Source organism: Tribolium madens, unplaced genomic scaffold (genome assembly GCF_015345945.1).
Source record: "Tribolium madens isolate multiple individuals breed KSU strain unplaced genomic scaffold, Tmad_KSU_1.1 Scaffold_96;HRSCAF=242;Tcas5.2_LG5, whole genome shotgun sequence".
Classification (NCBI taxonomy): domain Eukaryota; kingdom Metazoa; phylum Arthropoda; class Insecta; order Coleoptera; family Tenebrionidae; genus Tribolium; species Tribolium madens.
The window spans coordinates 4,009,236-4,025,773 of NW_025401068.1; the positions used below are offsets into that span (position 1 = coordinate 4,009,236).

At 30.2% G+C, this 16,538-nt stretch overlaps 2 protein-coding genes across 2 annotated transcripts in view; one reads left to right on the forward strand and one right to left on the reverse strand.

Annotated features, from left to right (window-relative positions):
- LOC123012404 (whirlin) overlaps positions 1 to 16,538 on the forward strand; it is a 62,924-nt gene that overhangs the window by 39,236 nt on the left and 7,150 nt on the right. Inside the window, exons 14-15 of the mRNA XM_044410289.1 lie at positions 8,246 to 8,251; positions 16,101 to 16,181. Coding sequence (XP_044266224.1) covers positions 8,246 to 8,251; positions 16,101 to 16,181 — 87 coding nt within the window. The remainder of the gene's footprint in view (positions 1 to 8,245; positions 8,252 to 16,100; positions 16,182 to 16,538) is intronic.
- Positions 5 to 8,217, reverse strand: LOC123012405. The gene is made up of 2 exons (XM_044410291.1): positions 8,055 to 8,217; positions 5 to 791 (listed from the first exon to the last, which is right to left on the reverse strand). Exon 2 carries the CDS (start codon positions 773 to 775, stop codon positions 563 to 565), a length of 213 nt encoding a protein of 70 aa, XP_044266226.1. The 5' UTR covers positions 776 to 791; positions 8,055 to 8,217; the 3' UTR covers positions 5 to 562.

The window sequence follows — 16,538 nt, forward strand, 5'->3', positions numbered from 1 at the left end:
TCTGTCGAAATTTATAAATATTTTATTACAAAAATAACATAAAAATTATTAATGTATGCATAATCGAATATGAATTCCTCTAAATGTATGGAATAATATTTCTATAGATATCACAGTTATGTACACTACTTAAAATTAATTAGAGTTTAAAACTTATCTAGTGTAATGTTGTGTAGTGGTATGTATTTGTGGGATATTTACATTTAAAACAAAGTTATTTCTGCTAACTCACATTGCAAATTTTCCGCCACTTGACCAAAACTAATACGCTTTTGAGGATTCTAAATCAGACATCAAATGGTTTGGAAGTAATCCCGCTCTATTTGGCCCTAAAATCCCTGGAATCAATTTCTCTAATTTGAAATTTATTTCGATTTAGTGGAAGCAACAATCAGGACGTAAATGAACATATCATTTTTGACGTTGATTCCTTGGAATTATTAAATTCTCTTTAATTGAAAATTTTGTGCGGAAGCCGCCAGGTGCTTATTATAACTTTCATTTACAATGTAAATTAACTTGCGTGTATTAGTCAGCTAATTAGGAAAAAGCGCGATTAAAGTTACAATTTCTCCTGGAGAGCTCGTCGCAGCTCTTCCGTGGCTTTCGCCAAGTTGGTGTTTTGTAGGGCAGCCCTGATTTTGATATCGTCCTGTCGACAGTCGTCATAGATGTAATCTTTCGGGGGTTCAATGGGGTAGGCGCATCGAGACCCACTGCCGAATTTGGGCCGAGGGATTCGGACCCTTTTCACGTCGACGAGCCATGATTCCATGGTGGCCTCCAATCGCCTGTAAAACCACACTCGAGTAAATAAAGAGACTTCTAAGGACGCGGTTAAAATGTAATACCGGAGCACAGTTTTCTCCGGTTTCTAGGACACAACTAGCGCAATATCCCACCTCGATATGGTTATCTTTTATTGTTTCGGGTTATTTTGTTCAAGAAAACCGTACACGTTTCAGAGTGATCTTGAAATTTCAGTGGATTTTAGACCTAATTAACTTCGTTTAAACTTTCGAGACGACTAACGGGGCTCTGTCACGACTGACTAGTTCACTAGGATAGTTAAATTAAAAAGCCAAACAAAGAGCTTTTCACGTGTGTCATTCTTGTTCCATTTTCAAGGTACGGGCTGAATCATCGGGTTAATTGACGAGGAAACTTAAGATTTCGTCAACAATAACCGTTAATTAATTGTTGACTTGGAGTAAATAAATGATGTGGTAGTGATTATTGTTTAAATTACGTGTCTAGCATGTTAGTTCCGGTCTAGGTCAGATTTTCTAACAAACACAAGTTTTGTAATATTTGAGGTAACAATGGATCTGGTGTGTGTTACACAGGTGTTGCAAAAATTTTGGGTTTTAAATTAACATGTAAATTTTAAAGGTCGGATAACAATGATTTCAATTACTATTCTTAAATTCTTTATTTTGGTGTCATGGGTCGTGTCCACAAAACCACAGCTTTATACAAAGGTTGCAGTTTTCATTCAAAAATTCAATTAGATTTCTTATAACATATTTTTTGAAATATAGCTTTGATATTTTTAAACTAAGATAATAGACATTTTAAATCACATCCAAGGTGAACGAAAAGTTTGAAATCAAGAGTTTTTTGCTTATACTATGTATATTTATTGGAAAAAATCTGTGGTACATTTGAAAAATGTGCTCGTTTTTCAAAAAATATGTGTTTTGAGGTATCAAAAAATTTTATTTAGAAAACTCTTAAAATTTGAATTTTTGTGTTCAATTCAATTTGAATTAGCTTTTCAGTTACAGAAATAATTTTCTAAAATAAAGAGTATCCGTTTTTCGAGCTTCACCATAGGGATCTCAGTTATTATAAGAGATACGAGGTCGGTTAAATTAGGGCAAAGTTGCGTATTTTTATGCTGAACAATTATCTGAAAGAAAATTTAATATGTCATTTTTAGTTTTTGAATTATTGAAATTGTTATTGATTACAACTATGTATCATAAGATATGATCACATTTTCCATGCTTATCAAAATTTAAAAAAAAGCGTTTTTGAGAAGAGTGCTTTGGAACAACCGCAAACAATTTTAATTAACAAACTAAATTTTAAAACAGTGGAAGGTGGTACATTCGAGCAACTTTTATAAGTTCGTGTTGTTTTGTTTTGCGAAGAATAAATTCTAGTTTATCACGTTGTTCTTATTTCAAAACCTTAGTTTTTAAGTAGGTAAGCTTGTCGGAAGTGACTTCCAAATCCAAATTTAATTGAACTATCAAAATTTAGTTTGTTAATTAAAATTGTTGGCGTTATTTCCAAAGTACTCTTCGCAAAAACGTTTTTTCTTAATTTTGATCAGCATGTAAAATTTGATCATATCGTGTGATACATCGTTGTAATCGGGAACAAAAAGACTTTTCAAAAATACAGAAATATGGAGTCTATAAGAAAATCCAAAGTTTAGTGTTGTAACTCTGACATCAAGAGCGCCTTCGAAAATACGATGACAGATTTAGATTCTTTGTAAAAAAGATGCCTTAAGAAGGTCTTTTAGTTTTTGCTTTAAAAAAAAAACAAACATTACAAATTTCCGTTTTTTTTTTCAATAATTCAAAAACTAAAAAGACACATTAAATTTTCTTTCAGATAATTGTTCAGCATAAAAATGCGCAACTTTGCCCTAATTTAACCGACCTCGTATTTCTTATAGTAATTGAGATCCCCATGGTGGAGCTCGAAAAACGGACACCCTGTATATTTTAATATTATGTTTTTAGATGTGGTTAAAGTCTTTCTGTAGTTCGATAGTTTGATTGATTTATTTCTTCATTATTTAGTTAACAAACTAACACTATTGGGGAAAGAAATAGTTGTTTGGTTTTTTTTGTGGTATTTTTTATTTAATCCGGTGAAATTTGCACTCCAGAAACCTGCTGTATTAGACTGAAGCTACCAAGTTAAAAGCAATGATGTATCTATAATTAGTTCACCTGTCACTGCGCTGAATTTTTCTCAATAAAGATTAGATCATTAATAACCTCCATTTATTGATCTTTTCACTGAACTCCTACCGGGTTCCCAAATGAGATAGATTAGCAATTGCCGCATCAGTGAATTACCGCTTTGTTAATGGCCATTGCTCGCGGTCAAGTCGGGGTCACACAGGTGTTTTTCTAAGCTCAATTAATTACCTAGGTGTGTCGACGCAAATCGCGAAATTGGTGTAGTCTCGTTGCGGAACTAGATTTTTAACCGTCTTGAACACTTGAACTGTTGCACTTTCGTTTGCAGAAACGTGTAGTTTGTGCAAAAAAACTAAAACTAGTGCATCATAAGCATGATAAATCACCGAAGCCGTCAATTTAAGCAGTCGTCACGTTGTCGGAAATCGTTATAACAGGCATCTCGAGCGTTTTAACGGCCGTTGATGAAGGCTTTAAGTTGCTAAAGTACCGTTGCGGTCACCACTGGAACACGCCGTAATTCAGCGCAAACCTTTAACCCTGAATTGCGATTTTTACAACGTCTCAATATCACAACGGTTTAATTTGGCAAAATTGTAAATCGACGGAAGTACCGTTAAGAGATAAACGGCTTTGTTTCGGATTTAGTGGGGGACATTGTTCTTGCACTGTTACGCTTCGCTGCATCTTGCATTTACTCTCCTCTCATTATATCATTTCCAGAAGTGGTACTTTTTCTTACAAAACAAAGAAATTTATTCGATTCATTGCTGTTTACTTGAATTAAATTATCACAAAAAATGAAACAAAAACACATTTACTTCCTTCCAGGATTTATTTGTATTCAGTCCGCACAATTACAATCACTTTCTGCAACATTGTAAACAACCATATCAATCATCTTATGTATGTAATAATAATTAAATTTACTTAATTTATTTTTAAATCAAATGGTAGTAATTCAGTGAAAGCGGCCTTTACTTGCTATTACAACTGTCATGTGAAATTGCATGGAACTGTAATATTAGCTTTAAATGGCAATAGGAGAGTTGATAACGCATACGATTAAGTGTGAAACGATTCGACGTTATCGTAATGTTTGTTGTACCATAATTCATCATTGTTGTGTCGAAATAAAATATCCGTGTGTAAAATTTAAGTACGGTATATTTGAGATAGTTAGCTGATTGTAGGGACATACTTGAACCTGGACTTGTCAATATTTTTAAATAATTGGTTTTCTACCAACGATTTTTTTAACAAATAGTTTCAACTTACATTTTTCTCAAGTTTGACTACCTTAAATTACCTGTAATTTTGATTTTAATCGTTCAGTCATTTAATTTTTGTAACCTAAATAATGACTATTTCCCGTAATTACACTCAAGAATATTTTCCCCATTTTTCGTCTAGAATATGGTAATGTGTCTATTCAAGATATAATAATAATTGTTAAAAATACGATAGAATAACAATAAAATTTAATAAAAGTAAAAATTTATACCAACGTAAAAGTACATACAGTCAAACAAAAAAGTGGTCGTCAATGTCATTTCAAAAATTAATAAATAATAAATAATTTACATTTTAACAACAAAATTGATTTGATGACACCAAACTTCATGATTCCAAGTAATTTATTTTTGTTAATTTAAGTATGCTTATTTACACAGGAATAATTATTTTTATGCCAAAATTAACGACCACTTTTTTTGAATTTATCTGTATGTAAGTCAATATTAAATTCTCGTTAATAATAAAGTTTGTTTTTTTTTCTTTATTTATTGTAATTGGATTTAGGTAATACTATTTTCCTACGACCCTAATGGAAAGTAAGTTTTTCTACCCTAATTTCAGAAAGGAAAGTGGCCAATTACCTCCCTCATCTGTCAAAATTACATAAAAAATATATGTAATCTCTAAGGGAGATAAAAACATGCTGCTAGATTTAATGACAAAACTGGGATATCAAGAAAAATGGTAATTTTTTAAGTTTTTGTTGCTGGATCGTAGAAAAAATTATATGTATTATACTGGAAGAAAGTGTCTTTTCCTCTATGAGTGGGACAAGACTCGGATGGTAACCTCCACCGGCGGGAGAAAAAGATACACTTTTTACCTTGCAATACAAATAACTATTTTCAATAGAGCAATAAAAAAATCATAGAAATAAGACTGTAATAAAGAATAAACAGGTATAAGTTGAACTATACCCACTAATATACAGAGTGATGATAAAGACCCACATAAATGTCAAAGGCACTAAAAGTCATAATAAAAAAATATGCCAATAAGTCTTAATAAGTCTTTTTAAAATGTAAAATTGACTTGTTTGAGCATTTTTCGAATAGCATAGCGGAATTTTGTGTAGGACTTTATCATCACTCTGCATAATTACAAGAGTAATATAGAAATAAAATATTTCTAAAAATATATTAATTTTTGTGCATTGATTTCTTCGTTATGTAAACATTGTAGTACTTACATCATTAGATTATCCTATTTTTTATCAGAATATTATCCTTTTTTAGTATTTTTAAATAATAAATATACCAGGTAAGCAGAAGGTATGGGGCCAAACTTTTTTTTATTTTTTTTTTATAAAAACGAATAATCGTGATATGAATACATAATTATTTTCATGGGATATATTTTTTCAGTAAATTCAAGATTAACAGACATTTCAGGCTCTTTTCCTTTAGATGTTGAAAAATAAAAAGTACTTTGATAGAGATAGAAATAAAGATTAAAAAATTCACAATTTAAACAAAATTGAGTAAATAATACTACATACATAGTCATAATTTCTTCGAAAAAAAAACAGAAAACTTTCCTCTTGAACGTAATGACTAATGACAATTATTAAAAGAACATATATGTAATTTCTTCCTTTCCATATGTTTTTACAATAGATTTAATTTTGATACCTAAGTGTAGAAGAAAAATCTTAAATTTATTTTCGGTTTTATTATTAGTACTTACGTACTTAATAATGACCTAGAAGACCGTTCCAATATTGGGTTTTTTTTATTTAAAAACCTTGGTAAAAGGCTGCTGTTTATTACAACCATATTGCTCTAATTTTTATTGAAGAACAAAATGTGTGAATCCAGTTCAGTGACAGGTTGTGAGTGAAATAAAAAAACCGTCAATGACACGGTTAAAAACGTCGGTCCTCGAGAACGAACTGTAATTGGAACATCCTTATCGAAAGAAAGTAAAAATGTCTTTCGTTCCGAATCGACTTTTACTTCACGCTGTTGGCGTCGATAAAGAAATTCGTGATTAAATGATGCATCGCAAGCAACAATAATAACTTTCGCGTGCATAAGAACCGGCGACTTCGACGATGCGTCACAAGGCGAACCGCGACAAACTCTTGAGATGTTTATTACGCGTCTGCTGATGCAAATACAAGGCCTACTGCAACACTGATCCACATTTTCCCACTGAAAAAGCCTCGACCGTAGAAAATCGTGATCTGTTTTTGCACATTTTTGCCTTTTTTAACAAGACTGGGTTAGTATTTTTATGTGTTATACGGTAACGTAGCTAACGACTTTAACAATAGTTAACGGATTGTGTACAGTTTTAATAAACGCCAACCGTAAATTGACTGATACAACGACGGAAAAAATAAATTGCTTCGGTACTGATCAAAGCATGATGTGTTATTTTTATTCGAGATATTTAAATAATCATCGCATTGGATAATTAGGAATATACAATAAAAACGGAACGAAGAAAAGCGACGAGAGGCTGTGTATGCGCTCGAGAAATTATTATTATTGTTATTATACCTACTAATCATGGTTGTTATTACCCGCGGCCGGTTATTCGTTAAAAATGATATAATGACTAAATTGCCACACTAAAGACGAAAACTTTTTAATAATAAAACTGAATTGTAACGTGGAGTAAGCACAAATGTCGATAAATTTCGTTCGAGAGCGAATAAGTTTTGGATGAGGATTATTAATTTTAAAAAGATAGACATTAACACAACACGCCTTACTTTTAATTAAAAATTCAAGCCGAGGTGGTCATTATTTGCAGTTATTTACGACGCATTTAGAAAAGTCAAATAAATTAAATAATTGTAGAAAATATCACAAAATTATGCAATTGGACGCTGCATATTTTATAGTTTTTTTTACATTTTTTAATATGTTACAAGTTATGCGTGGTTACGCGTTATTAAAGTTTTTATAAGATAAACTTTCTGATCATTAAATCAATTAATTCATAAGTTATCAACAAATACTTCAATAAGAAGCATTTAGTGATTTAATATCAATCAAGTTTTAATTTCTCAACACCATTTAAAAAGTCATTTGCTTGGCCCATTTTGAAATTTTTGTTTAAATAACTTGGAAGACACTTTCAGAAAATTCTCTTTTAGATTTAAATCCAACAAATACGTGTTTCAGAAAATAATAAAATCAGAAGAAAAGTTTCTTAAAGTAAAATGAGATTTATTTCAATTTTTGATTGAACAGAGTGAAATAATACGTTTCGCAAAGTCTAAGTAATTTTTTACTGTTTTTCCATAAATTTGGTATTATTTAAATGCAAATTATTAAAATTTGTTTTTGAAATATTTTTTGAAGTCATAGCAAGAATAATGATGTTAAAAATTAATAAAACTAAAGTAGATAACAAAATTTTAGTTCAAACTCTGTACCTAACTTTAATCAAAATAAATTGTTGGTAGCTATTTCACATCACTAATTTTAGGATTTTTTTCAATCTAACGTTCTGTTATCAAAAAAACAGCAAGACTGTAAAATAAGAATTACTGTTTCACAATAAAGATGTTTTTGTGTAAGGGAATTTATTAAAATATGCAAATAAATATTTGTAACTGCCACAAGTACGAAATAATATTTCCATTTTTGCAAATATTGTAAATAGGAGAAAGCTAAATTTTAAATTTCATATTTTGACTTTTCACAAAAATCAGGTATTAATATATTCAGTGCAATGCCCGGCGATTTAGGCCTCCCATTTATGTCCTCATTGACAGGACATTATAAAGTAATTTCCTGTCTCAGACAAGCGAGTAGAGCAACAAATCAAAAAGAAAGTAAAAACGAAAAAAATACAAACCTGTTGTCAATAAAACGATAACGATACACTTGTCACAACGCCTGTAGTGACCGATTATTGGTTGTTACGTAACAAGAGCTGGTGATGGTACCACAAGTACCTCGTGGTCGCGTCACCTTCGATGGTACCCAACCGACTGACCAACACGGTCTGATTGTGCTTTGTTTTGTTCCATGCTTACGCTATCTCAGGACCAGGTAAGCTATACAATGTTGCCACACTGCTATTTCTAGACTTGGTAGAGTAGTGATAGTAGTACCATGTAGTAGTGGCTTTTAGTACCCATAGTTTAGTACCAAATAGATCCGGGAGAAAAATTTGCAAAAGTGTGCGTTGCTTACTTTCAGAAAGGTTATCATGTTCATAGGTTATAATCCTAATTATGGATATACTTCCGCATCTGAGTGTTTTAATTGAAAGGCTAATTTGATTCATTGTTAGTTGGAATGAATGTGTTGGGTTGCACAAGCGGTTTGCAATTCATTGAATTGGAGATGTAGTCATTGTAGGATAGCTTTTTCTAGAAATTTTCAGAAATTAGGACTTTTACTTTTGCAGCTTTTAGTTGCTTTTAAAAATAGCCTTCACTAATTTACCATTCAATAATATTTATAATTACCATATGCAAAATAGTACTACTGACACTATAGGGGAATAAATTTTATTGAAATTACAATTTAATGACAAATTACTGATGATAAAATTCAAATATTAGTTATTTCCATTATTATAAATCTACCTAATTTGTATAAATGTTCATGGTTTGCAGAGATTAAATTTATGACAAAAATAGCTGTTACTAAAGTGCATTTAAAGATAAACGCGACGCTTTCTGAATTTTATATTTATATGTAATATTGATTGTTCTCAGAGTTATATTTTTTTGGTAAAGCAACATCACTTATATTCATGGTTCGAAAAAGAAAGATTTATAGTTATGATTGTTTTTTTTTTCATTCTAGTGAAATTAATTTTTTTTTTGTAATGACAACAATAAAAATAAATCTATTTCTTGTACATATGTCTGAATGAGATTTACGTATTTTCATTCGTTTTCAAATAAAAAATTCGAATTTATATTCTCGATATTGAGCCAGATTTTGTAAACCTTTTTACACTTTCTTATTTTTTAATAATTCGAAATTTCAGAAGACGAATAATCACAAAAAATTGCGAGCACTACTTTTAATATTGAGAAATATTAAAAAAATACAATTTTTAATAACTGTAGGTAATTCTTATTAAAAATTTAAAATAAGTTTTTTGGAAACAATTATGTATATCATTTTTTTATTTTTTGAGTTAATATTTGAAAAAGATTTTTTAAATTTAATTAGACTGTGCATTGTTTCTAGTTAAATTATGATCTTTTTAGATCATGAACCTACTTTAAGATTTTTTTATATCTTTTAGACCTTTTGTTTAAAACATTCAGTAGATAAAATCTTGTAGTTGTTTATTTAATATTGACTGGCTTACTCAAAACACAAATTTTTTTATTTTACAGTCGTCTGTAGTAAATAAAACACAATTTTCTATTAAAGATACATTAACTCACCTTTTATATTAACACAGAACCCAAAAAATGGAGAAATCAAACTAGTTTAAGGACTAGTCTTGAACCTTCTTTAAATTTGTTGGTTATTTTATCAGGAATTATCACTTATCAAAGTACTCTATTAACATGAGTATAATGCAAACACTACTGAGATTATTTTAAATCTGTTAAAATTAAAATGATGGCATTTAATTGTTAAATGTTTTGATACTCGTAAGTATAATAAATGAGATTTTTTTAAATTTATATTTGTTTTTTTATTTTTCTTGTTTTAAACTTGACAAATCTTATATTTTTTAAATAGTTTAATAATAGCTTAAATGATTAAACGTAAATCTAGAGGAATATTTCCATTTGTGGGAAGTGAAGGGTTCTATATTTGTGTAACTTCGCATAATATTTAAAAAAATTCTTGAGTGAAAAGTAGGTCGAAAGGCCCTTTCTACTTAATGACTTTAGGAACGAAAATGGCTCTTCGTGACTAGTACCTAAATACTGTTGTGATCACCTTGTATATCTTTTCTCAAAATAGATTCTCAAATTATTCCACACGAGTATTTGAAATCTTTAAATATATTAAACTTGTAATAACAACAATTACCTAAGTAGAACAGCCCAGTTCTACTTTAAACGATAGGATCAATGCCACTGTCAGAGATCGTTGTAGATAAGACAATAGAAATATTAAGTAACAATCAACGGTGTTGGCGAATTAATTACTGGCAAAAAAAAATTGAAACATTAGTTACAGTGTAAAAGCACGAAATTCGAGGTTTATTTTATGCAACAATTAATTATCTGCTTGTAATTTCCATTTAAACGAATCATTTTTATGAACACCGATCATTACAAGCCACGGTGAAAGTTGAAAATTTCGAAAACGTTATCACTGAAACTTGCAAAAATCCAAATCTCCCGTTAAACGTTTATTTCCTTGTCTCCTCACCCGACAAAATAAACAAGCTGGTAATGAACTAAAATTCCGTTTCATTATACCTGACTTCTCTCAATTAGCTAACACGTCCAGCTATAACTTTCTACAGCACCATACACAATACAGGAGGAAAGAAAAATGAGGAACAATAATGCAGCAACGCAACAGTTTCACCTTGAACGGGAGATACCTGCCTTTAATTAAAAGTGCACTTTTTCTTTATTAAGCATTGTGTGAGACTATTTTCGATTTTTAAATAATTAATTGAATCTTTCAAGAAGTAATGGCGTAATAGATGCTTACAATCTCGCATCCTGTCTTTGATTTAATCCACAGCTTGTTCGTTTTTTTCGTAATCACCCTGTATGGAGAACGATCTGAGATAAAGTACCGCCGCTGAAAAAAATCTCTCTGCTTAACTGTACGCCTGAATTAATGAAATGAATTCTCACAAGACACTCGTACTTATTTATATTTTTTGACGGCTATTCGGTTTCCTGTTTTTTTTTCAACGTAACGGGATTTGACAAAGGCGATAAAATTGACCACAGAATCCTGCAATTATGTATTTTTTCAAAAATTGGCACAGCATTGTTCTCATAAAACAATCGACTATAAAATATTATTTTGTTTTGCTCATTGTTGCAATTTCTCCTCTTTCGTAATTACACATATGATTTTTATTGAAAGTAAAAGCTGCATTGACTAATGTTCTTAGAGCTAGCCCACCTTTTTTTCATTCATTCATTCATTCCAGGTGTGTTGATGTAATGAAAATAAATTGAATTAAATTACAATTAGCCTTTTAACTGTTCGACAGACTCATATGGTAATGAGAGTCTTAATCAGGTTAATTAAAGGCGATTTATTTGTTAAGTAATTACAGCGCGTCCAAGTTATTTACATTAAAATAGTTTCTAATTAAATTTAAATTTTTAAAGGTACAGGCGATTTATTTGCAAAAACTGTGTTTCAGACATGAGGTTTAAATCGTTTATCTTTAAACGATTTGATTTGAAGATGCGAGGAGAAAATTTAATCAAGATTCAGATAATTTTACTTGTGTAGGCTACAGGAATCTTGTATTCGCGATTAGAGTAATACAATAAATTTTGGTTTTATTGCTAATAAATCTTGTAAAGAGGTTTGCTAAATACTTAATCGGGAATAATAGAGGAAATGAAATTTTAAATCAGCTTTATGGTCACATTTATCGCTTATTGGAAATTTTAATTCGTTGAATGTGATTCAAGAGTAAATATGTACTCATCACTTTAAAGTAAATCAATATTCACTTTTAGACACATTTACAAGAATGTTGTTTAAAAAGTGGTTAAAATTAAGATTTACTAAAAAAGTTAAAAGGCTATGTTTTGTTAACAATGACTTACGGCTCATAATTGAGATTTATCTTTGTCAGTTTTAGTTTTGTTTTTTTATTTATTCAACCATATTTTAAAAGGTTACTAAATAGTTCTTGAAAATCTGGAGCATAAAAGATAATGTTCAGTAGGTACTGTAAGCAACAATAATAATTTACTATTTTCAGTACAAATAATAAATAATTAGTTAATTAACTCATTTGACATTTCTAGTAATATACAGGTATTATTTATACACCTTGAACTATGTTTAACTATGTATTTTTGTACACTTCAGCTGGCAGTTTTATATTCAAAATGACATTTAAAATATAAAAAGTTAAAATACGTGTTAACAATAATAATTGTTTTAAATTTAATAAAAAATATTTATTTCTGTGAAGATTCTAAATAAATATATAGTTTAATGTAATGACAAAAGAGAGGTAGAACATTGATACTCATGAAAATGTTGTTAATGCAGACCAAGAAAAAAAAGGTAAGAAAAAAAAGATTTTTTTAGTCAATATTTTTTAATACAAGACAGGTGTTCAAAAATTGGTAAATTTGAGAAATAACTGACGTATTAAAGTTACTGTTCAAGACAAATTGAAATTTGTAGTACAGCAGACTACGGTTTAATTTAGACTCACGATTTCTAAATAAAATAAATACATATAATTATGTTTTTTTGCTTTTTATTTTTGAGTACTAAGTTAAATTAGTCATCAATTTGTGTCAATTGTTTCTTGAGCCACTTTCACAATTTTACATTTTGTAATATTTTTTTATACAAAATTTTTTATTCTGATTAATTATGCTTGAATAGGTATATTTGTTTATCATAAAAACTACGAGTATAATTGTACAATTTTTATTCAGTAAAAAACAGCTGATTGCAAGTATAATATTTACTCTTAATTTCTTTATAAAGCCAAAAAGATAAATTAGTAAAATTCCTCGTATTTATTTCACAAGAAAGAAAATGTCAATACTTTAACAATGATTTACGAATAAGTTTTCACTATAACGTCAAAGCTTTGTACATTTATTGCTCCGACGAATTATATCTGAATTGTAAATTAAATTAATCCTATAAAAGCGATACCCAAAACACAATGATGAATAATAAATCATTATCAGAAAAATTAAATTGGGAATTCGTGTTGTGGTTAGATTGCAATTTTACACTTGTCACTCATTTTTATTCATACGTGGTATTAAATTAGTGACCCATATCGATACATACCAGTAGATAATTCTCATATTTATTTATTACCGGTAGCTATATTGCAAATTGTGCTTTTTTACCGATGTAACAAACAGAACTATTTTATTTATACTTGCCTTGCAGGTTTTGCAAGTTATATTGTATGAAATACGTCTTTATATAACCGGTACTAGGGCATTTATTTTATAATAGAATAATCCAGTTGACATCACAAATAGGACATTTGCAAAGTTTGATCAATATTCTAGCCGGACAAACTAAATTAAAAATCGTTACAAACCTGGTAGGAATTTATTAGATGTCGTTTAAAATTTGCATCGATCGAATTCAAACACAATCTCATAACTCTAAACTTAAATTTCTTAGAAGTAGTCTTCTACCACAAAAGCATTCGTAAAAAACCCTTATGAATTGTTAATTTCGCAATAAATCGCTGAATTGATTTTAGATAGAGAAAAACGAGCCGCAGAGATGCCTCTATCTTTTTGCAGCTATAAAAAGATAAGGTCCATGCAAATATGTCACTAACAAGTCAAGTAGGAATAATTTCTTTCTGATGGCGGTGCAAAAAAGATATCAAAAGCAATAAGTGACCAACTCGAGGAGATCTCCCAGATATTACATGCCAGCAAATCATTACCCATACGCTCGTAAAACGTCATTACGTATTTTTTGCAAATCAAGCATATTAAAATAGCGCGAAAACCAAAGGTAAATATTTAACAACAAAGTGAAATTTGTTGAAGGATATTGTGAAATACTGATTTTTTTTCGGTGAGTACCACCTATCTGTAAATAAGTACCCGCAACGTCTTGTCCGACCATTCCATTCATTGACCCGTACACCTTTGTGGGTAAGTAGTACCTTGGTTGGTACCACAGTACCATAAGTGTGGGTTTCATGGTTCTTTAGTATGAGGAGAACATGAGAGCGAGACGGTGGGTTGGTTGGTGCCTCGGTTGGTGCCTTGAACGCGCTACAACATTTCTCACCGACAATTTCATTTCAATTAGCAGAGTTGGGTACAACCAAATTGGGAAAATTGCCGTTTTAGGAGCGGAAAAAATGGTCACTTCATAACACTCATTAAGCTGTTTAAGAAGAACGAGTGTTAGAAGTAAAACAGCTAATTGCCACGATTAAATGTCTAATTGATATTAAATTGTTGAGTAACTAGTTTGATTTATGAAAAATCGAGATTATGGGTTATTAGCGTTTTTAGAGCTTTTATATTTTGCTCGGTAATGGATTACTTCAACGCGGCTTGGGTAACTAACGATTTAATTTTCAGTGCGGTACTGATAAAATAAGTCGCTTATCGTCGAGAGACAGAATTAATGTCCCGTGGAAATGTTTGATCTTAAACCTACTTAAAAAAATGATGACTTGTAGTAGGACTGTCAATTAAGACGCAAAATCAAACAAAGAAAATACCTGAAGCCACGTAAAAGATAAAATTCTTTACGTCGAAAATGGGGAAATAACAAAACATAAATGTAATTTTATTGTTTCATAAGAAAACAATTAAATGGTTTGTTGATTTTTTAGAAATGGAGTTTTTGATGTAAAAATATCTCACCTACTTGCAAATAATTAAACAAAATAGCCTTGAATACAATTCAAATAAAAACGAAGTAGCTTTTTATGTTTTATTTTTTATTTTTTGGTAACAAAATTTCGAAATATGTGTCAAAACTGTCATTTTTACACACGAGGTTCGAACAAGATATTACTTTACTTTATTTGCGGTACTTTTAATACACTCTTTGGCTTTTCCTTTAAATTCTGATAATAATAGGTAATAATTGTTTACTATTTTGTTAGGAGTATATTTTATTAACTAATTTTTCACGTTCTTTCGTACCTTTATTACGTACCTTTTGTTTACATTTTCACCTCTTTAAGTATGCAATTTTATGTTTACGTACTTACTTTTTGTTACCTTACTTACTTATTTTACGTCTTTAAACTTTTTTTACACTACTACTAGTTGGGTACTTACCACTGGGCTAATCAGCCCTAAGCAGGTGTTCTTCTGTTTTATATTCATTCTAGTACAAAATTTCACAAAACTTATTTTCGCGTTTCTACATTATGTTCTTATAGAGTCGGTTTTTTGCTTTTATTTTTATTACATTATATTTATAATAATTATTTATTTTTACCTTTTTACTTGTCATAAGATAAAATAAACTGGATCTAAAGAAATTATATTTTTTTAAATATGATTGGAAATTATTAGTTCACATTTTTCTATCTTGTTAAAAACGAAAAATCACTCAAGTTATTTACTTTTGCTATTACGAGTACAAAGTATTTTTTATAATTCCTTACAAAAACAACTTTCTAAATTACATTTTTTATCGAAAAAATTATGAATCTAGTATACATATTGACACGTTTTTGTTAATAATGAAAATGTATGGATGGATTTCATATTTCAATTAAAACACCATCAATAGTCACCACCATCCATAATTATTTTTTGAACACTAAGATTTATTTATGCAATTTATTTTAACTCTGTCGTGTCGACGCATTTTCACAACTAGATTTAATCCCCTTCCATCTTTTATTGTAAATATTCTCTAAATTCACAAAATTTGTATTTCTTATTTCATTTAAAATATTTATTTATTTTGCTTTACTTTTCATTTACATTTGTAGCAATTTCGCATTTTTTTAAGATTAAATAGGTCACTAATATGTGTTCGGTTTTTGTGTAATAAGAATCTGTACAATAAATCATTAGATCTATACTGAAAAATTTTGAGCCAAGGAACTACGCTATTGAAGAAAAAAAAGTAATTTTGTCGGCTCAAAGTTGCAGTAATTGACAATTTCGATTTTGACTTTTGAACAACAAATAGCACATACTTGTTCAATGTTAGGTGAAGTGATTGTTTTATTAGATTGGCGTCGCGTTTTGACGAAATGTACGAAATTGGAATGTGTTTGCAGAGCGGGTACCTTGGTGGTCTGCGATCGAGCTTAGGAGGGTGGACGCAGAAAGTCAAGTCTTGGTACTGGGGCAGACCTCTTGTAAGTGTTAGGCCCTTCAGAGCACTCCAGCATGCGGCCTTATATAGATTATGGCACACGTATATCTGTCTTGCCACTGAAATAATTGAATCGAAATGATGCCTCGTAGCACTCTCTCACTGTAAATATTGAAGTAGTGTCACTCCAGCACTGTATAGTTCTAGCACCGGCTGTGGTACCGTGAAGAGTCCTACGGGCGTTATTGTACAAATTCAAGTGTGCCACCTGACCAAATTCACGATTTATTGGCCTGTTAGTTTCGCTTTTCAAAACTGTCGTTTCTCATTTGCAAAATGCCTGCTAATAAATTTCTCCCTTCTCATTAGAGTGGGTTCAATTTATGAACGGCACTTTCGT